The sequence below is a fragment of the Emys orbicularis genome, chromosome 6 (assembly GCF_028017835.1).
Source record: "Emys orbicularis isolate rEmyOrb1 chromosome 6, rEmyOrb1.hap1, whole genome shotgun sequence".
Classification (NCBI taxonomy): Eukaryota; Metazoa; Chordata; order Testudines; family Emydidae; genus Emys; species Emys orbicularis.
The window spans coordinates 132,394,456-132,408,686 of NC_088688.1; the positions used below are offsets into that span (position 1 = coordinate 132,394,456).

At 38.2% G+C, this 14,231-nt stretch overlaps 1 protein-coding gene across 1 annotated transcript in view; it reads left to right on the forward strand.

Moving 5' to 3' along the window:
• The window catches only part of FSD1L (fibronectin type III and SPRY domain containing 1 like), a 63,101-nt gene that overhangs the window by 19,614 nt on the left and 29,256 nt on the right, over positions 1-14,231 (forward strand). The window contains exons 5-6 of the mRNA XM_065406357.1: positions 3,601-3,623; positions 9,034-9,155. Of these exons, the coding sequence (XP_065262429.1) occupies positions 3,601-3,623; positions 9,034-9,155 (145 nt within the window). The remainder of the gene's footprint in view (positions 1-3,600; positions 3,624-9,033; positions 9,156-14,231) is intronic.

Below are 14,231 nucleotides of genomic sequence, written 5' to 3' on the forward strand. Positions count from 1 at the left end.
TTCATCTTACACTAATTATAATGACCATTTCTTTTGGCATTTAGATCACCAAATCTGCAGGGTTAAAGATACTAAAAGCAAGTGTAGTCAGCTGTAATTTAGTATTTGTAATTTGCACTGTTAGCCTGGGCTGTAGTCTCAACTTCAGCTCTTTGAGCATAGATTTGCATGGGCCATAGGGCTCTGTTCTGGTCTACATGCTGCCACACCTATGACAGTGGATTTTTGACTTCATTGAGCTTTAATACCTGGAAGGGGTGGTGGGTGGGAGGTAAGATTGCCCCTACCTTTTGGAGTACTCATGTTTAATATTTCTTAAGTACAGGAAAAAATGAAGACCTTCTTACATTTAATTGCAGTATGGAAGAGCTAATACCTTGGAATTGCTAAAAACTCATCTTTTATTCAAACTAAACCCTTAATTTAAATAAAACAACCCACTAATGAAATCCCCTTGGAAGTAGGGCTGATTTGTAAGCTTATATTATCCTCACAATGTTCTTTCATATATGCAAAAGCACTTGGCTGCATCTGTTGTGCCTTAGCTTATTTTTAGGTTAAAACTGCAGTACTATAATTAGGCTTGAGACTTTTTAGGATGTCATGAGTATCGGGCCTCAGATTTCACTGTAGATACCAATCTTAAGCAACCATCCAAGAGGCTGAGAAACTGCTTGCTTAATGGAAGCATGTTTCTAAAAAAGAGAATTACACTCAAATGTGGAGATATCAGCTGAAAAATACAGTAAAAATTACATGCACTGAATTAGTACATATCTCCATTGTAGGACTGTGCAGTGTTGGTACTTGGCTAAATATTAATGCTGAAGCACTGCAGAGCTCTACATGCCATAGTAACAGTATCTTTGCAGAACTCATTCTTTTAGCTTTGGAATATTGATCAGTGCATCAAGACTGATTCTGTGTACATAAATGATACATCTCTAAAATGGGGAGAGACTTGCTCTAAGTGTTAATTATTAAATGAAATGGGAGTAGTAGAGTTGACTGACAAATATTCCAGCCATTGCAATTTTGTGACATTTATACAGGGTACCACTTTTAAATTTATTTCCATATGTCCACAAAGTAAAAACTTGATGGGAAGGTACTGAATATTTATACCTACTTGTGAACCATAGTAATGGTCTAAGTTCTCTACAGAACTTCATTTAAATGTTTCCATGGTCCTGTCTCAGCTGAAGATGGTCAAAATGACTCCATGTACAGCAGTATGAAGCAGGGTTGGTACTGATTGACTCTCTTCTTGCCTGGACAGCGAGCACAAAAGACTTTTTTTTTTTTTTTTTTTTCTTGCAAGTTTCTATTTAATTTTTAGACACAAACTGCATTTGATCAGTTTAAATGCATCAAGTCTAAATTTAAATGTCCCTTATGGCCACACTGGTGAATTGATGCAAGTCACTATTTTGACATGTTATCAGTTCATGCTCCTTGCTGAGTAGAGCCAAATACACCGTTTTTGTATGGCTAGTCAGTTAATGAGTCATTCAGCTTTCAATAACATGTAAAATCCCTTAATACAGGGAATCTTTTGTTTGTTTCAGAGTTAATCACTTAATTTGAGAACAGCTATCTCAATGTGGGGGGAGATGTTGAATCCTATTCATGTCTACTGCATTTAAACTATGATTGAGGATGGATTTTCTTTTTTGTCACAAGTGATATTTAGTGAATTGGACTTCTGTGAATTCTTGAAACAAGCTGAGCAATTTAGATCGTTTTTCACTGAAATTGACATGGAAAAACCATGAACAGCATTAAAAGCTACATTCATGGTAGTCAAGAGAAGAAAACGATCAACTGCAAATGTCTCCTAGCACAGTCTGCTGAGCCTGCTCATTAGATCAGCAATTCTCATTTCTAAAATGAGAGATGTTCATTTTCCTTCTCAGTACAGAAACTACACTGATTCATCTTTCAGGTGGTTTTTTTTGGAAGGGGTAATTGCATGATTGAGAACTACATGTTTGCTTCATTAGAGAAATGACAGGATGGATTCTGGGGCTTCCCTGGAACATCCTTAAATCCGGGTTCTAGGAGAAGTAGATCTTAGTTTCAAGAAGTTCCCCCCGACCCCCCTTCAAACAGTTGATTCTTTCTTTTTAAAGGAGCAGCTACTAGGAATTGTAAACAAGAGCTACTACATAAGATCCTACTAGAGTTGCCAAAGTAGGATCTCCTCCCTTGAGTACGATACCAAATTGGTGAAGAATGTCATTGATCCAACTCTATTTTTAGTATACTTTACACAACGGATATTTAGCAAATAAGGGCACTTGGAGTGAAATTCTCCTCTGCAGGCACTCTAAATTGAAGTGAATTTCAGCCTTATTGCTTTTTGTAGGTTGAAATAGTCCAACTATGTATAGCAAATTGATTGTAATTGTACTAGATGAATGTCAACATAAGATTCCCCCATAATGAAACCCTTGTGTGATATTGTAGTATAATTTCCTTACTACTAGACTTTCCTGTCAAACCAATAATGTCTCTAAAGTATTTCTAAGCAGATATACTCTTAAATAAATAAACTTGACTGGTGTTACTGTGTAGCTTAAATTTCCAGACATGCACAGTTTAGGTTTCCAACTGTGACATATGGAAATTTAAAAATATTCTCCAGTGGAAAGATTTTTATGTAAACATGCTTGTAATCAACAAGAACCTTTCTATTAATATTTGTAAAATACTTTTATGCCTAAAGAAATGTCCTAGGCTTTCTGGTGCTGTTTCTTGAGTTTTATTTTGAGGATTAACTATCTGAGTTGGAGGCAACCTCAAACCAACTAGAAACTCTAGCTGAAAGACTATTGGGTGGATTCATCCACCCAGCTCATTATTGGACAAGTTAACAGTAACCTTTTTATTCTTAAATGTGACCAGGCCTCCCTGTTTTCAAATGGTAAACTTAAGATTTTGATACCTGTAGATCAGCCATATTGATTCTGGGTATACTACAATAATAGCAGGAAGTTGAGTACTTGTGCAAGTCCATATATTGGAGCTTCTGAGGAATACATGGGAAAAATCTACAGTAGAGTAGGATTGACAAAACAGTACAATAACTTTCAGAAGGAATTTTTCCTTTCCTCTGATACCTCTTCCACAAGAAGTTAGGCCCCTGACAGGGTATGCATAAATACCATTGGTAGCAAAACAAGTACTTTGCACTATTGATTCAAAAGAGCAGAAGCTAAGTAAATGCTGCTGTCTTTGTACTTTTTTTTTCTTTTAAATTTGGAATTATGGATGTAGGAAGAAATTTCAAGTGATAAACTGGATATCTGATCTTGCACTAGAAAAGAAGCCCAGTAATTTGGAGTTGGTTTGGTGTGGCTTTTCAAGTTGATTGCTCTGATCTGACTTATTACAGCATTTCTAACCATTGTGCATTAACACAAGCTTATGGAAAGAAAAATCTTGTATCAAAGTAAGTTGTAAAATATTGTTCGGTGTTTGAATCTGAGCTGCATAGCTGTGGGATTCATAATCTAACTCTTCTTGCATGTTACTGCAGTTGAGACTTGCATGGAAGCACTAATTACCTTCTCTCTCTTCTCCCTGATATGCACCAAGGCTGCCAGACAGATCAAAGATAGGTACGGTACAAAACCTTCTACAAAACTTCTTGCTTTTTAATTGTTAATATCTTTTTACTGAACTCAAAAGTCCAGTCTTAAAGGGGCACAGTCAACTTCTTTCTGATACTCTTGTAAATATCTAAGAGTATCACAATTGAAAGATTATATACATTATTTGATGGCATTCCATATAGTCAGTTTCCTACTCTCCCCTGTCTAGCTGGTTAACCTCTTCCTCCTTTTGTGAGAGTCTTTCACACAGCAACAGGGGGAGAGAAATAGGTAACGACCCAGAAAGTGTGGTGAGACAAACGGGTGTAAAATTTGAAAACCGTTTTAAAATCTATTTTTATCAAGTTGACAGTTTCCCTTTAAATTCCTAAATATAGGATCCTGATTAAAAAAGTTCTGCAGGCTTAATGCTCTGTTTTGAATGTGAGGGGATGCCTCGTAGCTAGAATCTTTTTCTAGCTAAGTTATTCTAATGTTTACAAAGAATGAACGTCTTTCTGGTGGTATCACCAGTGCTGATGCTAGTGGGTTTACTGCCTGAGTTAGTGATCTTTTGCCAAGGTGTTTCTCTCTGGATGTGAAGAGTCTTCAACATATACTTAAATCAACTTTTTAGAGTGGAAAACTTCTAATCTGCCAAGTATTTTATGGTGAAACAATGTTAAGGTAAGCACATCTTTCTTCTGGACCAGGACAATCTATTCAAAATGTGCCCAGCAAACTCAGGCATCTCAGTGGGTCTCCATAGAGAATGGAAGCACTTTTAAAGCTTTTAGACAAGCATGTGGAAGACCAGCCCTTCCAAGAGTTTCCAGAATATGTTGCTTCCACTGACCCAGCAGGTTGGCTGTTGAGTCAAACATTTTCATGAGAACTAACAAGTCAGTTGCCAAAGGAAAAAAAGCTAGTTTCATGCTGGAATTCATGTCCAAGGTAAACTGTTGATTGCTATGGGAAACTAAGCTTTCTATCCCAGTCCAAGCAGAAATAGAAAACCCTTAATAGCAAAATTTAGAATGGTGGTGGCAGAAGTTTTGTTTAATGTGCTTCAGCTCTTTGAAAAGTAGCATGCCTCCTGTTATCCCTTCCAAGCTCATGAAGCTACTCTAGCAGCATTCAGCCAGTTAGAACAGTGAATCCCTATACAGCTGGCTGTGTTGGCCAGACATGCAGAAGTTTCACAACTAGGTTGTAGTTACGGGGAGTTTCTGCTTGGACAATTTGTAACTAACAGAACCTTGAGTTGTCAATAATGTCAACCAAGCTGTTGCACTTTTGGGGCTTAGTCTGTTGGCTGAGCAGTGATAGCTGTGGGGCTGCTAGTGATGCATGCTGGAAAGTTGGTGATGGGAAAACTCAAGTACTTCTGACTTAGTTGTGAGCTATAGGGCTACTGGTATTGGATATTGAGCTGCTTGTCAAAGTAAATCCTATTTAGACTCCTGGAACTCTTGGGTACTGCCACTTTGAACTAGTAGTTTTTAGGATTACCAGCAAACTGTAAAATTCTCTGCTGGAAATGCTAGTTTTTGTGAAACTTTTGAGGATGTGACAGTCAGGTGGAAAACTTAGAAAGAATGGAGGTCTAAAAATGGATAAGGTCAAGAAGTCAAAAACCTCCGAACCTAGATAACTGAGGCCACCTCACCATCTGGACAAGACAGTTTAAGTGCTCCAGTAGCAGGTGTATAATCCCTTTCATTCGGAGATTGAGAGGCCTCTGTCAGATTCTGAGATCTAACTATTTCTCAGCTATCACAATCATGAATAATTTCATGGAGTCTAAAACTGATGGCTTGGAATTCTAAAATTCCATCTTTAGTTCTCTTGTCCTCAATGTTTTATAAGAAGAACGTGAATTCCTGAAGTATCAAATTGAAACTTTATTCTCAGATTTCTCTCCACTGTTTAGGAAGGTTGGTGATTTTTCATAACCTTAATTTTATGCCAATCTGTTTAATTAGGTGTCTGAGGTTATTGGGGACTGGGTCAGAGTTGGAACTGATGTTGTAATAGCTCAAAATTTAGTAACCTTTTGAAATGGAATATCTTCCAATTTTGATTCCTACTCTAACTATTTTGGGGAATTAAATGGCCACAGTGTGTCTGCTCTTTTCAGTGCCAACTACATTGTCCTTTTCCCCTGGCAACCTGTCATCCTCTGCACTGTTTGCTTTCTCCATCAAGTCTCTAAGATCTGTTACTACTTACTCTTCCCTCACTGTCTACACTGCTAAAACCCTTTTTTGTGCTTCATTCACTCACTATTGTAACTGTAGTTTCAGTAAGGCCTTGGCTACACTTGGCGCTGCCGCGGCAGTGCTGTGAAGTGCAAGTGTAGTTGCGCCGCCAGCGCTGCGAGAGCTCTCTCGCAGTGCTGTATGTACTCCACCTCTCCGAGGGGAATAGCTTGCAGCGCTGCAGGCTCTGATTACACTGGCACTTTACAGCGCTGTACTTGCTGCACTCGGCGGGGGGAAGGGGAGAGCGTTTTCACACCCCTGAGCGCAGCAAGTTGCAGCGCTGTACAGTGCCAGTGTAGCCAAGGCCTAAGACTGTCTGTTTTCATGGGGTGGGTATGGGGATAAGTGTCCTTCCTGTTCCTTCACAAAAACACTTAAGAATCCTGTTGGTAGCCACTTCTCAGATGTCACAGATCCCTGGATGTGAATTTGGTAGAAATGCTTCTTTTGTCCAACTTTTGACTTCTGAAACAGCATGTCATTCGTTGCTACTTTTCAGAACTTGATTTTTCTTAAATGTTTCATATTTTTCTAAAAAGTGGATAGGATAGATTGAATGTTTGATTTCAGAAGAGCATTTGACAGATGGACAGCACTCCAGGTAATGCTGTACAACTTTGTTATAAGGTGCTAAAGACCTAGCTGGAAGGCACTTACTTTCCTTTTCCTACTTCCTCCCACTTACATAGAATGGGGATGTTATCCTACCAATATCAGTCTCTGCTGTTTCTGGAGCTAAGAAGTCAGATCTGAGAGTGAACATGAAAGCTGTTAACTATTCTATGCTCCAGTCTCTACCAAGATACTGGTTATATATATATTTTGTATACAACTAACCTCTTCTCATCCCCTAAATAAGATGAGTAGGGTGGTGCTAATAAAGCATGCCTATTTGATTCAGCAGAAAACAGATTTTGTTTCTGAGTAGTGTCCAGTATTTTCAAAATGGGAATCTGCATTTTAAAGAGACAACTGGAATTTTCTTCAGTGGAAGATTTAAGGTGCTTTATATTGAAATCTTTAATGGTCTTCTGTAATTGAGGAACAAGTTGTGTTCTACAGTGTTGGCAGCTAAAGCATTTCTAATAATGGACAAATAAGTTGATACTTGAAATGTTGTTGGGTTTAATACTTTCTGAAATCTGAGAATCAGACTAAGGCCTTAATTCTTCAATGCCTTGTCTTTCATTTGGTCATGCTTCAAGTCACCTGGGCCTGATGAAATACATCCTAGAATACTCAAGGAACTGACTGAGGAGATATCTGAGTCATTAGTGATTGACTTCAAAAAGTCATGGAAGATGAGAGATTCCAGAGGACTGGAAAAGGGGCAAATATAGTGCTCATTTATAGAAAGGACATAAGGAGAACCCAGGGAATTACAGTCAGCTTAACTTCTGTACCCGGAAAGATAATGGAGCAAATAATTAAGCAATCACTTTGCAGACACCTGTTAGATAATAAGGTGATAAGTAACATCAGTATGGATTTGTCAAGAACAAATCATGTCAAACCAACCTAATAGCTTTCTTTGACAGGGTAACCAGCCTTGTGGATGGGTTGGGAAGTGATAGATGTATATCTTGACTTTAGTAAGGCTTTTTATAGCGTCTCACATGATCTTTGCATAAACAAACTAGGGAAATACAACCTAGATAAAATTACTATAAGGTGAGTGCATAACTGGTTGGAAAACCATTCCCAGAGAGTAGTTATCAGTGGTTCACAGTCAAGCTGGAAGGGAATATAAGTGTGGTCCCACAGGGATCAGCTCTGGGGCCAGTTCTGTTCAATATCTTCATCAGTGATTTAGATAATGGCATAGAGAGTATACTTAAAGTTTGTGGACGATATCAAGCTGGGAGGGGTTGCAAGTGCTTTGGAGATAAGGATTAAAATTCAAAATCTGGACAAATTGGAGAAATGGTCTGAAGTAAATAGGATGAAATTCAATAAGGACAAATGCAAAGTACTCTATGTAGGAAGGAAGAATCAGTTGCATACATACAAAATGGAAAATGACCGCCTAGGAAGGAGTACTGCAGAAAAGGATTTGGGAGTCCTAATGGATCACAAGCTAAATGAGTCAACAGTGTAACATTGTTGCAAAAACTGGCAAACCTCCTACTGGGATGTATTAGCAGGAGTATTTTAAGCAAGACCTGAGAAATAATTCTTCCTCCCTGTGCTGATTAGGCCTCAACTGGAGTATTGTGTCCAGTTCTAGGCACCACATTTCAAGAGGTGGACAAATTGGAGACAGTCCAGAGAAGAGCAACAAAAACGATTAAAGGTCTGGAAAATATGACCTATGAAGGAAGATTTTGGGGTGGGGGGGGAACTGGGCTTGTTTAGTCTGGAGAAGAGAAGACTGAGAGGGGACATACTTTTTCAAGTACATAAAAGGTTATTACAAGGAGGAGGGAGAAAAATTGTTGTTCTTAACCTCTGAGGATAGGACAAGAAGCAATGAGCTCAAATTGCAGCAAGGGAGGTTTAGGTTGGACGTCACGGAAAAACTTTCTGTCAGGATAGTTAAGCACTGGAATAAATTGCCTAGGGAGGTTGTGGAATCTCTATCGTTGGAGATTAAGAGCAGGTTAGACAAACACCTGTCAGGGATGGTTTAGATAATACTTAGTCTTGCTATGAGTTCAGGGGACCAGACAAGAGAACCTCCTGAGGTCCCTTCCAGTCCTATGATCCTAGGCTTGTGCAAAGTGGCTGTAAAATGTTACCAAATCAGAATTTTTCACTTTCAGTGGCTAGTGTTACTCTGTCTGCACAGGTTTAAATGAATACCCCCAAAGCATGGGAGAATCAGGCCTGAAGTCTTTTTAGTAACTTCTAGGTTGTCTTACATGGACTCAGTGTCGCAGATCAAGTGAGAGGGAGGCACTTGCAACTAACACCAGAGCTTTTGAGAGATTCTCACAGCAGTGAAACACTTCTTTTAACTTAAACTTCAGAAAACTGGTTGTAAACACCACTTTAAAATGTGGGAGCTGATTTTTCATATATAAGGGAAGAACAGCACACTCAAACCTGTAGCAACTTCTGAAGTGAATTATAAAGAATCACATGGTTTTGACACACCTCAAAAGTTAACTTCCTGAGTATAGAATTTCCAAAATATGAACCACATTTTCCTAATAAGCCTTTCTTTCCTGTAGAGTCACAATGGCTTCAGCATTCCGCATCTCTTTGAAACCAAAGGTCAGTGATAACATGACTCATTTGATGGTGGACTTCTCTCAGGAAAGGCAGATGCTCCAGGCTTTAAAGTTTTTGCCAGGTAAAACTAAGTCCTATAGTGAATTGAATGTTTATACTATAAGATATCTGGGATAAACAGTAGTTTAATTCATGCATTTTAATATGTGGATTTTTTTTCAGCTACCTTGAGCAGTTTCTTCAGCATTTACTAAAGCTTTAGATGTCTTGGCAAATATCAGATCTATAACATCTACTTCATAAAGGTGGTAGCACACATATAGACCTTTTATACAGTAGTAGGGCCAGTCAACAAAGGTGGGAATGGCACTTGTTCTTTGCTCCCAGACCTGTACTTGTTCCTTTGCCATCATAGGTAATTGCCTAAGATCATACATGCACTGGCAAGGTGTCAAGTGTTTAACATATTCACAAGCTGAGTCTTGTCTGACATGTTACTACTTCATTCAGTTCACAAGATGCCAGGGATATAAGTGCAGAGGCAAGAGTGTTTGAGTTCCTTTGACTTCCTTTCTATACTTCCTTTCAAAATATGATCTGATCTTTGAATTTCCTGGATTAGATGTTAGATTCTCAAAGGCAACAGTCCACTAAACTTTAAATTGCTGATATTTACAGCCTGAGCTCCAACTTAAGGAAGACTTTCCTTTGGTGTGGGAATTAATAACCTCAACACTGTTTCCAGAGCTATTAAGACTCCTGCTGGCAGTCATGGTCACTTTCACTGTATGATGCAGAGGTAATCTTGGTCCTGTGCGTAGTGTTTTGTCTCAAATCACTATCATGATGCTTAATTGGCAACTCATGATGAGCTGTGCTGAAATTACCATTCAGTCCTTAGACTCTGGATGAAAATGGCAACTCAGTTATCCTCTTACCCTTTCTAGATAAGGGAGGAAGCTTGAAATGCTGCTTGTATACTGTACTTGTTATGTGGGGCGACAAATGGAGGACTTGAGTGACCAGTGCTGTCAGTGAAAACATTTGTAGGTACTAAAGCCAAAAAAAAATTACATTCCTTAAACTGGAAAAATTTTCAGTTAACCCTTGTTATGCAGCCAGTTTCAACATAATTTTGGTTAGCTACATACTTGCTCATGCAAGATAATCCAGCACTTGGCATTTAAATATGGAAAGATCAACTGTAAGGATATCACTGAATTTTTTTTTTTCTTCTTTCTAGTGGATAACTTGTAACTATTTGGTACAGAGCTCTGTCACTACTTATAGCAGCACAGATTCTTGCAGGCAAAACTTAAACTGGGTGTTGATTCAGACAGTTTGAAATCTCAGACTTGGTGAGGTGGTGATATCTAGGCATTTATATAATGCTCATCACAATGGTATTGGTACCTTAAAACTTCTAAAACACATGAAAGAATCTCATCTTTCTATCTGGCATATAATAAAATGCCAAAAATAATGGGTAGCAGTAGGTGCTTCAAAAATTGCTGGCATGGCCTCTGTATGATAGATGTCTTAGTATTTCTCTCAAACTCTTAACCTGTTGGCTGACTTCTATAATCTTCTTCTCTCCAAATACTACTATATTTCTCTTTAAACCAGTTAGAATTGTTTTTGTGATTCTCTAAAACTTTTAGCTTACCACTTTCATAAACCTTTGTTCTCAATCCCTATACAACTTGGCAATTCCCAAATGTTTTGTAAACCACGTGCCCTGCTGGAACATCAAGTTTTATGACTACAACTTGTCCTGTGTTCTATTCAAATAAACCTTGTGAGAAGTGAAAAGCATTTACACTTAAGTTGTGCTATTTAAAAATGTTCAGTAACTCTTCAACATAGCATGCTTGGGAGGCTGGCTGCGTGGGATAGGTACATAGACTGAAGAAGACTTTCTGCTTCTGCTGGGAAGGCTAATAAACAAAGTGGAGGGCACCATATCTCCTCTTGGCAAGCTATAAATGTGCAACTCTCTGGCTTAACACTACCTGCGTTTCATGCTATGAGAACTGAGCTGGAGTGAGTATTTTGTGCACTCACAAACCTTGTTTTGTAACTTCAAGTGGAATATCTTCCCTTTTTCTTTCCCCCCTCATGCTCTGACTAGGGTCCATTTGCATAAAGAGAAACTGTACAATAAAAGCAAGACTAAGCTTTTCAAAGATTTCTGTGAGATGTCTGGTCTTCAATGCAAATTAAAATTTTAGGTAATTCTTTTTACCACTCCCACATGTTTCATGCACTTTATGACACACCTGCTGGGATCATTGAATTATAACTTGCACTCTTCTACTGAAGTGTGCATCGCTGTTTAAGCATGCTGCAATTTAAGCTGTACTACTATATCAGTAAAGAATTGTTTGCTTCAGTGATGAACAGATTTAATAAATTCACCAATAAATAGTCTTTTGTCTCTCTTCAGTGGTGGTGTCTGTCCCTATGACTGACCTTCATTTGGGATATATGGAACAAGTACACTGAACCGGAGACTGGCATAGTGATTAAATAACCAAGTGTTCAGATCTAAAAAGTGACAGAAAATGGCACCACCTTACTTGGTAAATGTGCTACTGTTGTGTATTCAGATGGGGAAAACTTCCTGTTAGAAATCAAAACCAACCTAATGGTACTGAATGTTTGTCACTATGAAGTATTTACATGAATATAATTTACATGCCTTTTGATATTAAAAACATTAGGCTTCTAACTTCAGCATCTTCAAAAGCTGAAAAAGAATTAATATAAAAGTTCTTATGCTTATCTGCGGATGCTTTTGCAATTTTTCTATCTAGAACCTGAAGGGACTAGGTATCCAGTGATGACTGGAGAGGAGCATGGCTAGTAGGTAGAATTAAACACATCGGGGAAATCTAACTTTTAAATGACCAGGATGTGTGTCCAGCCAGACCAGTGTGACCACACATGGTGCTAATACTTTCAGACTGCTTTTTTCAGAACACCTATTGCCAGACCAAACAAGTTGGGTAAGTATTGGGATCTGAGGTCCGATCCTAATTAGTAGACTGAATACTTGCTGGTCGTCTTGCCTGAATTTGCAACCTGTTCATTTTGGGCAATGTGCCCTCGGAGGATTAAATATACTTAAGTAATTTATATGCATAGGGTTTCATTTAACAAAACCCAGTGAGGTATTTGTATGAAGGGGAGAAATCCTAACCCTGTACTTGCTGGCTTGAATGACAAAGTTCTTACTGCTTGGTAGTCATCCTCACTCTGCAGAGCTGATAGTTAAAAGTGAGCTAAAAATTTCTACTGCATCCTGTGGATCAACAGAACTGCTTACCAAGTTTCAATTGGCTACATCTGTGAAAACCCAGTGAAAAGCAGCAGTGTTACACATGTAACTTAAGTCTCAATTTGAAAACCATAGTTCTTCAAGTTTTAATTACGGGTCTAAGTTAGACTGCAGAATGTCTATTGGTGATGATGCATGACATGGAAAGAACCAGCTTGAATCAGAACTCAGACTATTTACAGGGCTGATCGTTGGGGGGATGAGGGGATCACCTACTGTAAATGGAATGTACTTCCACAGAAATAGAGGTCTAAATATGAAACTCCATTAATGCATTTTTATGTGACTTGTCAGAGGAATAGCTTGCTGCAAAGTGGCAGGCCTCAGGGGAATAAAATACCTAATGGGTTGTGAGCAAGCATACTTCAAAAACTATTTTCAGGACCCTTTTGAAAACTGCAGAAGTTGTTTGAGTATTAGAAAAAAAATATTCTCTACCTTTCTAGGCAAAAACAGATTCTTGAACAAGAAACACATGGATACTTCTTTCCTTTCCTGTCAATGTAAATTTGACTCCTAAAGTTCTTGGTTTCAGCTTACTGATGAAATAAGGTTTTGGTCATGGACTCCAGCTGTAATTGGCTACTTACTTTTTTGCTTGCTTTGTGCATTGTTTTACATTCAGAAAGAAACCTATGAAATTCCATTTGATTAAAATGGACCACTGGTAAGGTGGTTTTTTTTGTTTTTTGTTTTAAGGTTTTAAATCCTACTTTGTCTGCTATCCATTAGTATATTACTATCTGTCATGCACCCAACTTCTGATGCTGCCTCTTTCTTGTTCCACGCATGATGTGCGCCTCGGATGTTAATATTTAGGGATTAGACGGGGAAAGAGAAATATAGTGAAATTGATTCAAGTTGTAGAATGGGCCCTGATGCGTTTCTTGGGTAGCTGGTGTCATGAGATGCCGAGGTTCTGCAATATGACCCGGTATCACACTGGGAGTAAGAAGTGAGTTTTGTTTCTAGTGTAAGGTTAATCCAAAACTTAATGCTGTAGGGCTTAGTAAAGGAAGTTGAATTTTTTTTAATATGGTACTTGAAGTACCTGAGATCATCTTATGTCAACTGATTTCAGAGAGATTAGAGGATTTGGAGGATAACCAAATAAAAACACAGTAATTTGAGTAAACCTAAATTATGATTATTGGAAACATACTTTCCTCAGTGTCCTGGTGGTGAGAAGCTAGTTTGCTTTTTAGCTCTTATCCTTTTGCTTGGATTTTGCTAGAAAATACACTACAGAAAATAAACCATAAAAACACAAGTCTGCTAATGTTTTGATACAAGTTCTATATCTGTATACACACATACACACATATACACTACATTTACTCATTAGTAAATGCTTTGTGTTCAGGTCACTGTAGTATCTGTATGTACCTTGTTTTCTCTGGAAATGTTATGTTGTAAATCTGTGTAGTGGTGCTTGTATCCAAATATTATAAACCAACTTTTTTCTAAAGTGATGGAAGCATGCTCTTGCTGCATGATCCTATATCAGGGCTCTAGCTCTGAGTGCTCTGTAAAAAGATCTGTCTGAAAGAGCCTTAAGACAATTTAACCTCCTTAAAATGTTCTTCCTGCTTGCTTATTCCAACCATGGAACCACAATTGCCAGTCCCCACCAGCTCTGTTCGCTTGTTACTGTTTATACAAGGAGGTCAGCCTGACCTGTACTGTCAGAAAAACAAAGACCAGAATGGTAGAAGTTAATCCTAGAGCTAATGCGTATTTGTTAGCAAAATGCTAATTTTGTGTTTAATATAGTCACTTTACAGACAGAGTATTAAATAGAATATCAGTCTATTGCTCTTTAAGTTCCAGTTTGTAGATAGAGTAAAATCCCTGAAA